At 39.4% G+C, this 16968-nt stretch overlaps 1 protein-coding gene across 1 annotated transcript in view; it reads left to right on the top strand.

The window, feature by feature from the left end:
• Positions 1 to 7754: 7754 nt before the first annotated feature.
• The window catches only part of CRYBG1 (crystallin beta-gamma domain containing 1), a 65525-nt gene continuing 56311 nt past the window's right edge, over positions 7755 to 16968 (top strand). Inside the window, exon 1 of the mRNA XM_075087379.1 lies at positions 7755 to 7879. Coding sequence (XP_074943480.1) covers positions 7844 to 7879 — 36 coding nt within the window. The 5' untranslated portion in view covers positions 7755 to 7843. The remainder of the gene's footprint in view (positions 7880 to 16968) is intronic.

The raw sequence follows: 16968 nt of genomic DNA on the forward strand, positions 1-16968 counted from the left end.
TCATTGTACACCAAAACTGGAATTTGACCTTGCTTGGGCTCCCTGGATGCTACTGCAATGTCAGACATTATTTGTTTTATATTAATACAAAGAAACAAAGATCGTTATGTATCTTCTCTGTCACATTTCTGAAAAGCTGCCGATACTTACAGATATTCAAAGAATCAGGTTTCCACTGACAGGTTATTTTACATAACTTTGTTTTTCCCAAAAGTCAGGAGTGGAAAAATTACAATGAAAAATTGCAGGAATACTTTGCAAAGTCAATTTTTAGTAATAAACTTCAGCTCTCTCCCAAACATGGCTGCATATGCAGAGCTGCTGTAATGTCAACACTTGGCTCTGGGAGGAATGGAGTGGTTATCACAGGCAAGATGGGTTTGTTGGGGCACATCTGGCATCTATGTAGAGGTGCCACCCAGTGGCCAGATGGTAATAATGAGTTTTTCTGACTAATTTAAAAAAAACAAACCAAAGGAGGTCATCTTACAATAATTTTTTAAATAATTTTTTTAAGACTTCATGACTAGCACGTGGGGTTCAGTTTCTCAAAAAGTAGTAACTGACAAAGTTTGTTAATGGTCTTCAGATTACAGAATAGAAGTGCTTCAGTTAATTCAAATAGTCTCCAAGTAATCAAATGACAAAATGTGTTCCTCCTTTGAAACCAGGTTTTAGAAAGTGTATCAGTATATGTTCAAGTGGTTTCGTACAAAATCAAGGTGCTATTTTTGTAGTTTTTGTTAGATTGTGGTTTTTTCCTATGCAAACAAGAGCTGGAAGTACAACTGAAGCGGAGTGATTGTCTGTGGTAGGCGTTAACTGAAATTTATGATCCGTCTCCTTATAGAAGCATCAATACAGAATGATAATCGTCTGGTTTGTAGATATAAAAAGGGAAAAAGTGGTGTTGCTGAGAAGATATTTATGAGGTCAGCAAGATGCAAAATTACATTTATTTTTGTGATCAAACTACTTTGTTGAGATTATCAGGAAGCAAAAGAGTGAAACAGAGATGAGCACCTGGTACAAGCCTGATGTAGATCAAGCTCTACACTACCATTCATGAAGATTTTAACTAGCTATATAATGGCTTGGCTTCTGGTGCAGTTAAAGACATTATTCACTAAATTTCCAGATTATCTAGGAGATAACCTTGTAATTCAAATGAAGCTATTTTCAGTATGAAGTGTCTGTATTGGGTTTATTTCCCAATTAGTAGGGGTGCTAAAGAAATTAACATTAAACATAATGAATAACTGCAATAATTTCTATGGCAGCAGGGCTTTTTGATTTTGCAAAACAGAAAAGGGTCACTTGGAACAAGAAACCAGAAGCTGCTTGGATTCACTGTATTAAAGATTTGGCTACAGAGCAACACTGCGTATCTGTGTGAGGACTCGGGAAAGCATGTTTTGAAGGACTAATGACTGTAGTATTTCCAACTGCCTGCTGTTTGAAGCACAAGAAAGCCCAAAGCTTGAAACCATTTCATCTCATGAGCAGTTGCTCAGAGCTTCAACAAACTGCCAAATGCAAACAATACATTTAATAACTTGAAATTAATATATTGTACTGGGAAGGCAGTAGGGCTGAAAAAACAAATACACGTAGGTATGGCAGTGGACAAGTATGACAAGTTTGTGGTGTTACAGTGCCTCAGAAAAAGCTCTGTGCAGTCTTTGTGTGTGTAAATGTATTGTGGAACAAAGCAACGAGGCAGTAGACCTGCCCTTCATGATTTTTGGTGTGTACAGGAACATTGTGTCCAGCTCTGGACGCATCTTTGCTGGAGAGGTGTTGTTAGAAGGAAAAGGAGAGGAGCACATGGGAATTAATATACAAAAGGAAAGATTATGCTAAATAATGGCTGAGTGAGAGATACAGCTGAAGTCTGCAAATATTTAAATGGTGTAAATTTACCAAACAAAGAAAGGGCTTATTTTGGTTGACATAGTAAAGGAGAGTGGAGTAACTATTACAAAGGGTACTTTTAGGTGAGGTATTAACCTTGTTATTAAGACGTATGACAAAATACTTCGAAGTAAGCCAGTAGGATACGTCTGCCCTGACAAGATGTGACCTAAGGTAGTTCAAACAGACTTTTCTATCTCTAGGATCTAGAAAGGTGGAGGCAGAAAGGTAAAATTTGATTCACCTGTGAGTCTGAAGCCTGGCCATTAGATGGCAGGGTGCGGGCACAAGAGTGTGCGTGCCTTCCCGCCACTTCTTAATGCTATGCCCCAGGAGGAGCTCAGAGCCACTCATCAGTCCCAGGGCCTGGGATTGGTTTGAGATGCTTAATCTTCCTATAAAAAATGTACACATGTACCCTGTCAGTCCCATGGCAGAAGGTTGTGTCCCAACCTTCCAGGACGCATGCGTCTGCTCCGCTTTTCACTCCTTGAAACCCTGTGTGGGTAGGTAGGTAGGTAGGTAGGTACAAGACTTGTATAGTTACCGCAGTGTAACAAACCATTTTGTATAGGAGCTGAAGTTGATTCGGGTCTGAACAATGATGTAATGAAGGGAAGAGAAGCAGCTCTTCACTTCTATAAGTGGGGATACAGTAATGGGACTGCCAAGGCAGTGGGAAGAGGTGATATAAATGCAATATGTAGCTTGCTGCAGACTGTTCAGGAAGTCCACATACTGGTTTTGTGGAAGAGATGACAGAAGGCATAATAAGCAGTAGCTTTGTATGGAAAACTTAAGCCCAGAGTAGGCTGTTTGAAACGCTCAGAACGTATTAAGACTGTAACTACAGCAACTCAAATAATGCACAATTATAAAAAAAAAAAAAGAAAGCTTGTTTAAAATAGAGTCTACACTGCTAAAGGATATGCCCCAGGGAGTGATCCTTATATATACATCCACACCTCTCAAGATTACATGCCTCTAGAGTGAACTGGCTGTGTTTGTGCTGCCTAACACTTGACCTGGGCCCGATGCCCCCATGGCTCTAAGACCATAATTATACTTTTGTGGCTTCAGTTCAAAGTGTTCAAAGAGGTAACGTGAGGGCTGCTTTGCTGCCTGCAAGACTGGTGTTTTTATAGCATTATGTCAAAGGTATGCTGCATGCTCTGGGGTGTGGTGTGGGGCATACAGGGGGTGTCTGAGGGCAGGAGGCTAGCTGGGATAGCATAGGGGTGGAAGAGCCAAAGCTGATGTAGTCCCATCCTCGCTCTGCCATCCGTAGGTCAGCCTGTCCACAGAGATGTGCCTCAGCTTTTCCTCAGAGGAAAGTAGTTGGCTTCCTCCAGAGAAGAGTCCAAACACAAAGTGATGCATGTGCATCATGTGGGGAGATGGTACAAAGGGACCAGGACCAGGGAATGAACCAGGGAGGTAAATTATTTGACAGTGTAGGTGCACCCATTTTAGTCATGAGCACCTAGGTGGTGGGCCAGCCAGGGAAAAGCCCTTTACTGCTCTTAATGTTGTTCTATGTTTTGCAGTAAATCTTTAGCACAGACACTTTGCTCATCAAAATTGATGTTTGCTGGTCCCAAGGAAAAATTTAAGTGCTGCTGTAGCGTGGGAGGGTGGGAGACTGGGCAGGGGATCTGAATAAACAAACAAAATGTCTTTCTATTTTAATCAAGTTGCTCTTGTTCATACATGCTCTCTCTTTTTTAAAACATGATCTCATCCTGTGTAAAAGTCTTGATTGAAAATGGGAATTAATATGCAAGAACCATCTACAGGGTATAGACTGAAAACTGTTATAAAAAATAGCAGACTGGATGGATATCAGGGCTGAATATGATGGATTATGAGAGAAGCCATGGCTGTAAAATTATAAGGATGCCAGTTTAGTAAGTATTATTAGTTTAAAATGTACGGCAATCTCCTCTTCCTTTTCTGAGTTGTTTGCTTATTGGTCCTATCTTAGCGTTTTCGTATATTTTTGTCTTCAGGTTAATTCCCTTCAAAATGATTTGTAATTGTCATGATATTTAAAGATAATCAATATCTTAAGACGGTTAATAGGATAGCATTGTGTCGCTACTAAGGACCTAGGCACAGACAGGTACAAGTGATGGGGCTGAGGTGTGTGGTGTGCAGCATGAAGGGAGCACTCCCCAGTTTAATTCCTGTCTGATGTTTTCCTTTTCCAGTCAGTAGTTCTGCTGTGAACCAGCATCCCTGTATTGGTAAAAAGATGATGTATGTACCTACAAAGCTTCTCCTTTCTCCTTTTAGTGCCTCATGCTCTCTTCAAAAGCTTGGTAATTTCCAAGGCCTCCTACCTCTTCTTCCTTTGCTTCACTGTAAAATTAGTTATTATTTTCATTAGCTATATGAAAACATGCCAGACACACATTGCTGTAGACCAAGTAAACATACTCTGAGCATTTTTGACATAATTAGTTGTACTATTTAGTAGCCAAACATATAGCAAACAATAAACTACTCAGTCTACCATAAATATTCACCCCACCATTTTTCCTGATTTAAAAATTCTTACCTCCACAGACAAAGCTCCTCTCCAAGTGCCTCCAACAATTGATGGGCCTTGCAAAACGTCTGGGAGGGTTTCATAACATGCCTAGTGTGTTGCAAGTACCCTTTCCCCCTGGGCCCTCAGGGCTTTGAGCAAGTGGGTATGGTTACACAAACCAGCCTGGGTGAGGAAAGCAAGGGTGTGGGTTGACAGCGCGTCAGCTCCCCTACGGTAACTGTCCACCTTCCTGCCTTTGCCCCACGGTGAGTTTCTCCAGAGTGAGTTTGGGTGAGCTGCTCAGCATTTGGGCTGGAAGGAGAGAATTTGGCTGGGCAGTTAGGGCAGCGGAGGTGCGGCGCTGTGCCTTCACACCCTGGCTTGCCCCCGGCAGCTTGCGAGCATGCCCGTGCCTTCAGGCGGGAAGCGTACCGCAGCGTTTCCCTGGAAAACTGCCTGGTCCCATAAAGTAAAGCTTTTGGGAGGCTCTGGTGAGCTCAGCTCATCAGCAGATTGTTGGGAGGATAGGCCTTAAACTGTGAAGGATTTCAAAGAGTGCCTCTTCTCACCCATTTGGAAATCTGGAGTTGGTTGTTCTCCAGCGCACTGTCTTTGGGTTGAAACTCTTCATGCTGCTGATGTCAGCTGCAGCTTTTGGCATGAAATTGTGTCCTTTAAAAAAAGGTATCTGAAAGAAACAGGGCTGCTTCACCATACTCTGAAAGCAACAGCTTCCTGGCTACTGTGTCATGGACCTGCCGGTGCCCTGAGGTTTAAAGGTGTCTCGGACTGATGTCCCACCAGGAGTGGGCCCATGGGGGTGAGGTGTGGGGGTGCCCCCAGGGGGGCCTTGTCTCAGTTGCTGGAAGGGAGACAGCGGGTGTCTCCCAGGTGAATGCTGCTGGCTCACCTGGGAACCAGCACAGCCCCCTTCTGCCGCAGGACACTGCGGGATCCTGGGGAAACATCATGACTTCCTACCTAGGAAGTGTTTGCTCCCAGAGCTTCCTCCTTTTGGCATTTTGACATGTGGGATCGGTGGCACATTGTTTCCTGACATACATTCATTATATAGCACTTGGGGTACAGACGCTTGGCACCAGCCCAGCAGTGCCATTGTAAATGGTGGCCTCTCGCAGAGTGTTGGTGTCACCTCAACACTTGACAGGTCTTCTATCCGCTTCCTGTGGTGTGCCATTATTTTCCTCCTCCTTACCCAGACTTCTTACCTGAACTTCAACCAAGCGCCTTCCCAGTCTCCTGCCCATACTATGTCACTTGTTCCACTGCTCTGAGTCACTGAGTTGATAGTCCTCAGTCTACTATTGCTCTCTTGAGCAATCTTACAGAGGCCTCCAGTATATATATTAGACAGGGTAGGGTGCAACAGGATCTTTCAGCACTAGGTGAGCAGCTGGTTGATGTGACTTTTTAATTCTGTCGTATACAATGTGTGTGGAACCACTCCAAAAGCAACCTCCATTGGTGGAGGCAGAAAATTAAAATCAAGATGGACAGCTCAAAGTCAGCTATGCCTTGGAGAAGGTAACCAGCTATTGAGAGTGATGCAGTTTTTTCCTTAGAAGTAGGTAAATAAACAAAATAATTGCACATGTTTATTGGGATATGTGTTAAAATGTCAAAACATTTTCACCACAATTACGCAATAAACTGAACACCTCTATAAATATGCCTGAGGTGTTTCTACTCCTGTATTTACTCTTTGAAAACTCTATAAGGCAGTTAGTTATAAAACTAAATTTGCAACTAAAGCTGTACAAACAGAGCTGGATTTGGGACTTTGTGATGAGTCTGGAAGAGAAGCCTATGGGAAAGGGAGCTTTTATCCAACCGAAATGGAATATATGCCTATTTTAAGGACATAACAGAACAAAAACATTTTGACACTTCTTTTTTCTGAAAGAAAAGTATTTGGTGAGGGTATTTTCTGCCTACAGATCTCTCAGCATTTCAAACGGGGGTGAGTTCATCGGATGGCCACAGGTACAGTCAGGGGTTGCCTGTTTGGCTGCACTTGCTCTGTGAGGAGAGGATGGAGAATTAGGCCTTATTCAGAGTGAGGGAAGAGGCAGCTTCGGGGGTAGTGAGGGGCCTGGTGGCCCCCCATAGCATGTGAGGAGGTCACCAGGAAGACAGACTTAGGCTTTTCACAGTGGTGCATGGTGGGAGGACAAGAGACAACAGGCAAAAATCGAGAAAGGAGGGATTCAGAGTGGATGTAAAGGAAAACATTTTCACCATTGCCTAGAGAGGTTGTAATATCTCTGCCCTTGCATGTTTTCAAGAGTTGACTGGTTAAAGCCCTGGGCAACCTGGTGTGATCCCATAGCAGTCTCTGCTTTGGGCAGGATGTTGGACCAGAGACCTCCTGGGGTTCCTTCCAACCTGAATTGTCCTCTGATCCTATGAAAAATACAGCCCGATTTTGAAATAAAAATATCAAAATACATAACTTGCAAAAAAAGCTGACTTTTAACTAATTGTTGAATCATCTAAAGGACTAAATATATACAATATCATTTTTAATGAAACCATATCTTCAGAGAATTCTGTATTCTTGCTACTTTGATTTTCAGACAGTGAAATGAAAGAGATGATATAAGTTGGTCAGTTCTTACTATTTTATTTCTCTCTTAGGAGGAGACTAATTGAACTTCTCCATGTTCTTTGGATTCAGAATTTCAAAATTGACACTGCAGAATAAACATAAGAAAAATTAGGTCCATTAAGCTTTAGGACTGACTTGATAAAAATTAATGTATTGCTTTAGAGATTGTATATACTTTCATTGTGACAACCTCTTCCCAATAAATGACCTTTTGTTTTGAGAATTCAACTGATTCTTTACTGAGACAGCTTCCAGAAGGAAGGTGAACAGAATGCATGATGTAATGTGCAACTGTAAACCCCAAATGTTATAATCTGCTGTGTCTGTAGAGGTGGAGTGACGTAAGATAAGACAACTAATTTTTCTGCCTCGTCGCTCTGATGTGGTTACCCTGCTGAATACTGCATTTGGTTTTTGGTTGTTTTGTTATCAGGAAAAAGCTGACAAGTTAGAGTTTCAGATAGCTAAAGCAGGTGGGACAAATTAGTGTCTAATAAGAGGAGCAAGTAGTTCAGCTAAAATAAAGCCATAGATTTGTGAAGTACCAGAGGCCTGGAACCATTATAACATGAGAAGACAGCTTAGTGTGTTTTGTTGAGAGATACAGCAGGTATTAGCTCAGACATTATTTTGCTAGGATGTATTAATTGAACAATGTTTACTCTCCTTTCAGGTACTATGATATATCAGGCAGACGCTATACTGTTCAAGAAGACCAAATACCATCAGTAATCTGTCCACGCTCTTATGTTCTTCCAGCGATATCAATGTCTACTGCCTCATTACCAGCAGCACTTAGAAAGGTAAGAGAAAACTAAATATGCGTGTTTATATAAGATATATATACATATATACACACATACTTACATATATCATAAAGAAGATGACTTTTCTGAAAACATAAGTTAACACTAGGTATAATTGTAATCTTCCTTTAAAGACCTGTGTTTGAAGTACTGGAAAATTTTCAAATTAATATCATAATACGGAAATAAGGAAGGTACATAATGACTGTAGCTGGCATGAAGAGCCAACAAAGGAAATGGCTCGAGGAGATCTTCCACATGCTCTCACAAACCATATGGCTTTTTCCTTTTGTTCATAAAATATATATAAGCCAAAATAATAAAGAAACAGCACATACACTTCTACAGTTTCTCTCTAACCTGTACTGTTTCTGTATTAAGTTTTATTCCAGAGAAGGAGAAATGGCTCTGCATTTGTTTCCTAGTGTTGATTTAGCTCATATAGTGTTATTCACTTGCTTGGCAGCAGTATTACTGCATGGAAGCAAGCTAGGGAAAATGCTAATTACTTCTGTTCTAATGTGAGAACTTAATTTCAGATTGCAGACAAGGTTGTGCAATGCCATTCTTGTCTTTATTATAATCTTTCCAAGGAGAGAGAAATACTTTTTTTTCCACATTAACAAAAGTACACAGCAGGCCAGTAATTGAAAAAGTTGCTTTTTTCTTGGTTGTGGAACTAATATTCATCTGAATATATTTGATGAGGGCTTAAAATATTCTGTCTTTAAAACAATTTTATTGTCTCATCTACTCACGCCAGCAAATCTCATCTCCTAATTTCTATATGAAACCTTTGGAAAAAGACTCATTGGTCTTTAGCTGAATAGACAAATAATATAAAGCCCAAAACATCCCCATGGTCTCATTCACCATCTTAGTTCTATTGATACTGTAGAAACATGCCTACAAAAAGAGCTCAGTTCTTCACAGTTACCAAACAGCAAAATGGTGCAGTACTGTGATGGTATGACATTTCTATGGCAGTAGACCTTGCTGGGGAATTAGTTTTCCAACAGAAAATAGGGTGCTGTTCACCCTATTGCTGTCTTGGATGGACTTGTGTATTAACTCCTTGCAAGGGCTTCTCCTAGAAAAGCAAGCAGATGTTTGATTTTTTTTTCAGTGGAAATTTAACAACAGCAGAATTCAGCTGTTATTTAGTGAGCTCTGAGTTGGCATTTTGTTCTTCTTTTGGAATAAATTGTTCATACTTACAGCTAAGTTAAGTTGTTGGGGTGTCATTCCTCTAATCTTGAACAAATCCATTTGTACTAAGAACATTTAAAAGCCTTTAAATGAAGCATCTGAAAGAGTATCAGAGCAGGTCACATAATTTTATACTTTGATGCATAATACAAAGGTCTGATTGTTAGATAAACCATAAAAATCAAGGAAATTGTGTGTGTGCGTGCGTTTGTGTGAATTCAGCAGTTTCTTCTGTATTCGGATAATCTGCTAATGTGTGTAATAATATAGTCACCTGCTGATGATAGATGGTTTATGGGGACTGGGATTTAATGAAGCCCTGCCTTCCTCCAGTATTTCTTGTGGGAGAGCAGTAGAAAACGGTGCATGACACAGAACATAAGCTGTTTGCACCAGGCTCCTCTCTGTTGCTGTTCTCTCCATGGAAATCTGCTCGTAAGCCTTTCAGAGATGAATGTACTAAGTACAGTCTTGCAGACTAATTTACACTGCCTAATTTGTATTATCCTCTGTTTTTGCCTAATTTAGGTTATTCCCTTTACCTCAGATAATTAAGAGCTGACTCCAGCAATGACTAAAACAGACAAGTTCTTCTACATTCTTCTATTAATTAAACAGTCTTCCTAAGAAACCTTGCTTATCAGTCTCTGAAGCTTGTTAACATTTGGTTTTGTTTTCCAAAAAAGACAGAAAGAAATTTTATTTGCTGCTTTCCCTTTCATTTTTGTAGTAGTGATCATTAAACGATGGAGTTCACTTTCACCTAAATTCCCTTCTACTCTCAGCCAGTTCATGCGTACTAGTCAGCAGAAGATCTAAAATAGCCACTCCCTTAATGGTTTTCTTCACCTTCTGAAGAAAAAGCTGTCCCCAGCATATTCCAAGAACTTGTTGGACTGTCTCTGTCTTGTATTTCTTTTCCAGCAGAAAAAAAAAATTAATTCCAAGAAGTAATTAAAGCCGTCAGGTTCTGTCCTTTTGGATGCTTCCCTTGATCAAAAAACAGTCTTCTCTCCACCCAATTAACTAGTGTATAATAAACTTCTATCGTAATATACCCTGGTTTTCCCCTTTCATCGTCTTCCAGGATTGTTTAACAGATCTTCATCTTACCTATTCCTGTACTTCACAGCAACTGTTCTTGATATACAGTGAAACTTTGTTTCTCTTTCTTTTTGTTTGACTTTCATAAATAGTGGTGGTAAACCAGAAGGAAATTACAAAATATTTAAAATGTTTGGTAGTGTTGCTCGGAGAGTAAATGTTGTGTTGCCCAAATTATAAGGCAAAAATATTTCCTCTCACTATATCATTGTTCTAGGAAAAAAGCAACATCCTTCTAGATCAATGTCGTTTTCTCATCAAATACCTCTGATGCTCATTCAGATGTACTTCTAGTTCTGTACAAAGATTTCCACTTCTTTTCCCTTTGCAAGGCTGTCTGCAATTTATCACTTTTTTTATTGTAAGCTTCTGATTTGAACAACTGAAAATGTCAGCTCTGTAAAAATGAAAATAAGATTTTAAAGTGCTCTTATCAAATATATAAATAACACGTTTATTAAATCACTGGAGGTAGATCTATGAGAAATTAACAAATCATACACATTTAAAGATACATTTAATTTTCTTGCCTCTTCTAGTCCTGTACTATTTAATGAGCAAAGTATTTGTTTTATAAAAATGAAGGTTAGTAGTTTCTCTTTTGGTATTTTGGCAAATAGAAGTTTGATAACACACTATTACATAAAAAAAATTTTAAAAGCCCCAGAAATAATTTCTAGATGTCAGTTCTGCAAAATACTCTATTTCTAGATTTCTAAAACTCAGCTTATTCCTCTTCCTTTGCCCAAATAATGCATTGCATCCTTGGTTACATTTGCACAATCCAGTTTTGCTCAGTGGAGCTAAACAGGACGAGTATATGGTGTCTTTGAGTTTGTTTGCAAACAAAGGCAAAATAGCTTGATTCGATTCCTGTTTATATTTAGAATGTTTATGCAGATCCACACTGAAGATTATTTAAGCTGTCATATAACCTGTAGTACGTGAAGTAGATAGCCATGGCCATAATTTTATGACTGTTTTTTTTATATCTTTAAGGCTGTTTAATTAATAAAACAATGTGGCCAGTGCTCTCACTATGAATGAAGAAACAACTTCCTGAATGTTTGAGTCATTCTGTTCTCTTCAAATAAATAATAATTCCATTTGAGGACCAGATCACAGATAAATGTATATTTTGCAGTCATACAGCTTCAACAGTGACAAAATATTAATAGCAATTGAGAAGGAGTCCTACTTGTGATATGTTGATCTCAAATGACCATAAATTATGTAGTTAGAGACAAATGCATTTATTCCTCTAGAGAACAATTTCAGATTTTGATTCACTTCTGCTGATAATAAAATGAGTGAATGAAACGAGAGTTCTTAATCCTTCATTATTTATACATTTCCTGTGCACTAGGAATAATCATCACAAAAAATCCAGACTGTAAAATTCCATGTGAGACCCTTAGGTCTAAGTAGGTTTTTTTCTAAGTCGTATCTATGTGCTCTAATGCTGTCTCTCCTCATATACTCAGGTGTTGATTAGTCATGTTTTCAGGCCTATAACCAGGTACCTGTCTAAAGGTTTCTCAGGATTCTCCATCTAGATAAGAGTTCTCACACCTACTTGCTACCTGAACACAGCCACTGCCTTTCACACAAAGATTCAGTCCTATGACATGAATATTTAATGAAGGAAACTGGGTGGAGTACTTCTAACACCCAGGTGTGGCTGTGGAAGCCCATTTTGATTCTGTGTCAAAATACTGGATTAAATGAGTTTATTTCTATCACTGCCCTTGCCATGTTCCTGAGACAGCAGATATGCAGATCGCTAATTCCTTCTGCTCTTCTAACTCAGCTTTCAAGATGATAGCTTGTCAAGCTCTAGGATATTTTCAGTTTAGGATTCCACATCTGCTTCTTCAATTTCATGTCTGCCTTGCTCAGAGAAATGTTAGCAAGACATCCAGCCCAGGTCCTCATACTGCTTCTCCTTACAGCGCATTATTTTCCCAAGAAATAACAAAACCTAAAGTCTATTTGGGATCCCACAGGCTTAGAAAATCACCTCCCAGAATGATGTTTAAATGGTAGGAACAAAGCATTTTATACTGCCATTTGATAAACTTCCAATACTAAGTGAGTGAGAAAGCAGGTAAGCCACTTTCCAAAGTAACAGACAACAAAATTATCAGTTTGTGGATAGGTGAGAGGAGCTTGCCCAGAGAAGAACAAGACTTTGCCTTAAGGTTCACCACAATTTTTAATAGATAAGGCCTTTCAGTGGTTAACCAATCTCCTCCCAAAACTTGAGACCGCAAGAAGAGAAGGCATCCTTCTCCAGCTTGGAATCAGAAAACTAAACAAAACCTTGTCTCTGAAGTCCTACGAAGTGAGTCATGCAGGGGCCGAGAATATTTGCTGCTGTAGGTTTTCTCAAAGGAGAAAAAAAAAAAAACCAAAAAACCAAAACCCAACCAATTTCAGGAGAGCACTAGCCTGCCTTGCGCAAAGACTGAAGGGGAAAAAGGGAGGGGACGCTATAGAGTTTTTTTTCTTTTGAGGTGAAGGGCAAGTATAGCAAAGCAGTCACCTAAGAGGGGCCTAGGTGGGACAGGAGGGTGGGCTTGTTCTTGGTTTTGTTTTCTTTTCTTTTAAAATCTGGATAGGCCTTCAACTGTTTGGAATAGGTTATACCTTCCCAGCTTGTCCTGGTTGCAGCGGAACAAAGTTTTATTGTATTACCTGAAAAAAAAGCCAGGGAAGAAAGCCTTCTCAGTGCTGTGCGGGACATCCAGATTCTTGCCAGTTTCTATCCGCTTCACTACACTTCTGCTCAACCTTTGTATAAAATAAAGCACTGGATCTGCTAGGGTTTTTTTCCCCACCTTTTCAATATAACTATTGTGTTCTTTACCTGGTAAAATTACTGTCGTTCCTCCTCTGGGAACTATAGCAAGTGCCACTCCAGTTGGGTTGCAGGCCTCACTGATAACGCGTGTTCAGTGCAGCCATGTCATTGCTCTGTGTGATGCTTCCAGTCCCCTTCCTCTCCCAAGTGTAACTTGCTTCCCTGCAATAATGGTCACACTTTCTACCTCCCTCCTGGGCTTAACAAGCTGAATAATTTTCCTTTTCTTTTTTTCTTTCTTTTCTTTTTTTCTACCAGGAATGCCCACTTGTTACTAGACAGATTCAAAATCCCTTGATAATCCCCTCAAAAAGCTGACATTCATGTACTCCCTCTTCGATTAGTCATGCTTGTGCTCACTCTGGTAGGGCTACTTTTTAATCCCATTCCTCCCCATTGTCATTTCTGCAGCGGAGAGAGTAGCCTCCCATTTTTTTAATTTTAAAGCATAACTTTTAACCTCTCTAAATAGCCAGGTCTGCCTGTGAGAGTCACCTACATGTTATGTGCCTCTAGTGCACTAACTTATGGGAAATCTGGAGAAATAATTTTTTTTGGTTTAGAGCAATCAAAAAATACAGCAATAGAGATTTTTATAGGCTAGAATATATCTAGGAATTTTATTTACTTTTATATATATACATGTATAGAGATATATATGGATGGGTGTATATTTAAATGTATGTATGAATTGAAGAAAGTTTGAGGGATGTTATCCATAAGTCATGGATTTGGGATTGCTGTCCTGATGTACTTGTATGAATTGAAGACAATGGTATATAGAGAGAATGGAAAAAGATCAAATGTGATGAAGCCTGGATCACATGAGAGCTCTTTGGCAGCATTCAGAATAGCTACATTATCCACTGTCTATATGGCTTCTAATATGGATTTTAATAGGATGTTATTTTGCTGGCCAGCACAGTAATTCCTTATTGTGGTTTAAAATGTCTAGGAAAACATGAGAACATTGTAATAGTTTATCTAAGTTGGGTTTTTTTTCCCTTTTATCCTATCTACGCAATTTGTTCCTATTCTTGGGCTGCAACCATGCTGTGGTTTGGGCAAGAAAGGGATGTTAATAGGAGAAGAACACTGAAGTCTTTACTTTGAAATTCACTGGGGGGGGGAAGTAATCAAATTTTCAAAACAAACCAGTTGAGTAGGGTGGAGAAATGTGGGGAGGGAAAAAGAATGCCTCACTTTGTCCTGGACATGCCAGCATTTCTTACATGGTTGACAAAGGCTTTATAGACTTGGTAAATATTTAATTTGCTCTGTCCTTCAAACTTTTAAGGTTTTCATAGGATGTTTAGCTCTGACTCATGCTATGTTTTGCAATAGTTTGAGATGATTAATGCTGAAATATTCTTTCAGAATTATTTAGTTGATAAATATGCAATTCGTAATTAAAAACAAACCAACACCACAACCAATAAGAAGCAAACAGAATTTAAATAATACTGAAATAATCATGGAAGCCAGAAAATACAGGACTGGGACAGAATTTAAATGCTGACCACTTAAGTCACAGTGATGTCTCCCACAAACACTTGGGCTCCAAGAAGCCACTGTATCTTAAATCACTTGTCCACAGTATCTGGTGAGCAGTGTCATTAACCAGTAACCTGAAATGATATGGTGATATGTTAAAACCCTCAAAGTACAGGGGGGATAACTTGCAGACGACTCCTATTGAAGTGCCTTCCACTGAGAAAATATTGAAGAGCACGGTCTACAGAGACATAATGGCAGTATGCCATCTGACAGAATATTTGACAGAAGGGGATGCTCAGAATTACGGAGACAAAGCAAAACTGGCCCCAGCACATATAGAGAGTCTTTGTGTAATACCACCTGCTAGCAAGAACCCACATGTAGGCCAACTTTTCCTAAGGAATAGTACTAAATAACAGCGGAGGACTGAACTGTTTTTGCTAATTCTTTCAGTTTTCATAACTTATGGTGCTCTCTTTTAATATAAGTATTTTTCAACATTGACACTAAAAACTACAAATGTAGCAGAGCCTCTGTAAAAGCAACTTTTAATAGCACATTGGTACTGTTGTACTTGTAGGAATGCTGAATCAGGACACTAGGACAGCCATTCGTAGTTGTAAGTCACCATTGGTAATGCATCTCAGGCTGACAGAACTTAGATATCGTGTCTGCTTTGAAGAAAAAAAAAAGATAAATATGGTATGAATTTGTGTACATCAAGCACTTTTGCTTTTGGGCTGCAATAATTGCACGCCCATTGCTTTATCTGTATCTGCCATTTGTCAAGGCCTCGATAGGAAGACAGAGAATGGACCAGAGGGAGACCAGTGAGGAGAGACTGAAAAGATTGCACCAAAGCAAGCCAAAAAAACCCCAAAGCAAACTAAAACACCAAAGCAAGAACAATTAATTGTTTATAGATTAAAATCACAGCAGATAGGGAAGAAAGCAAACCCAAAAATATAAGTAGTGTTCAGAAGACAGAATAAGCTGTTTGTCATTTAAATCCTTTCAGTTACCTGATATCAGGTTTATGCTTTTCTAGGATTCTACTCTTAAGTCTGGTTTATTTTATGTCTTTGGTTAAAGAACTACAATTCTGGTAACTGCACCCCCAGAAGGGTAAGCCATTCATAATAGAACTTTCTTTCTAACATGATTGATCTGTCTGAGGCACACAACAGAATTAAGAGTTCCCAAGTTAAGAGTATCCATAATGGTATATACCTTTGGTTAAGCATCGTTCTGCCCAGATTTCCCAGGACACAGCAAGCATCCATAGCATTGCAGCAGAGATATTCTGGATACAAAATTATGATTCTTTCATAGAAGAAAATGCCAGGTACCCTCCATTCAACCACATTTGTTAATAATGAAGACAGAATAATCAAGCAGCTAGTTACTATACACTCAGAGTCATACTTACTGTGTAGACAGAGACCAAAATTCTAAGAAGTCCCAATGCCAAAAAGCTTGGACATCAGGTCCACTATAAAACTGTCTGATTATTATGATTTGGCTTTGCAACGCAGCTCACTTAAAGACCTGCTCATCCTTTTATCTTCCAAAAAGTCTGAAAATTTATGGCTAATTACAGCACAACAGAGGTTCTCAGCTATCCATGACAGAACCTCTCTGAGTGTTGCTCAACAAAATTACTTCTCTGCTTAATAAAATACCGTTCTGCTGACTGGAGTGAATGGCATCATTGCAATTTCCTTGTCGGTCCACTTTTTCCATATTCCCAGCTCATTATTCCTCTTATCCCCATTTGAACCACAAATTCATTTCAGTATTAACTTTAAAAGGGTTTCATTTTGCTATTTCCAACCTGGCTTAAGACACCAACTCTCTTATTTCCTAAAAATAACATCTAGGTTATGTCCAGTTCTTACGGCTGGTTCAGAGAGACCTTGAAAACATCTCTCTCTCTTGTATTTCTGTTGCTTCTCGGTGAGTTTAGCACAAGAGCATTTAAGCTGTGGTTGACTGCAGGTGTACAGGGCTACAGCTGACAGCTAACATGGGCCTTAGAGAAGCGCAAAAGACAGGAGGGAAGCTGGTGTGGAGTCACTTAGCATTTTCATAGAAGGAATATAGCTCCTGACACATTGGTGCAAGAGGAATCTTTCGTAGTCTAACACTCTGGAATTCAAGATGCAATGGATGTACTGAGTAAAGAAGGTTCCCTCCACCCCTTCAGAATACAAATAAATTTGAAAGCAGAGTAGGAATACCAGTAAATTCTTATTCTGATAGATATCTTTCAGGTACTCACATAGTTTATTGAGGAGATTGTTGGGTTTTTTTACATGCAGTTTAAAAAAAAACCAACCGTAGCATGTACCAGACAGCTTACCTTTATTTACTCTTCACTGGCAACTTAAAGACAGATGTAACTTGGACAAGT

Source organism: Phalacrocorax aristotelis, chromosome 3 (genome assembly GCF_949628215.1).
Source record: "Phalacrocorax aristotelis chromosome 3, bGulAri2.1, whole genome shotgun sequence".
NCBI lineage: Eukaryota > Metazoa > Chordata > Aves > Suliformes > Phalacrocoracidae > Phalacrocorax > Phalacrocorax aristotelis.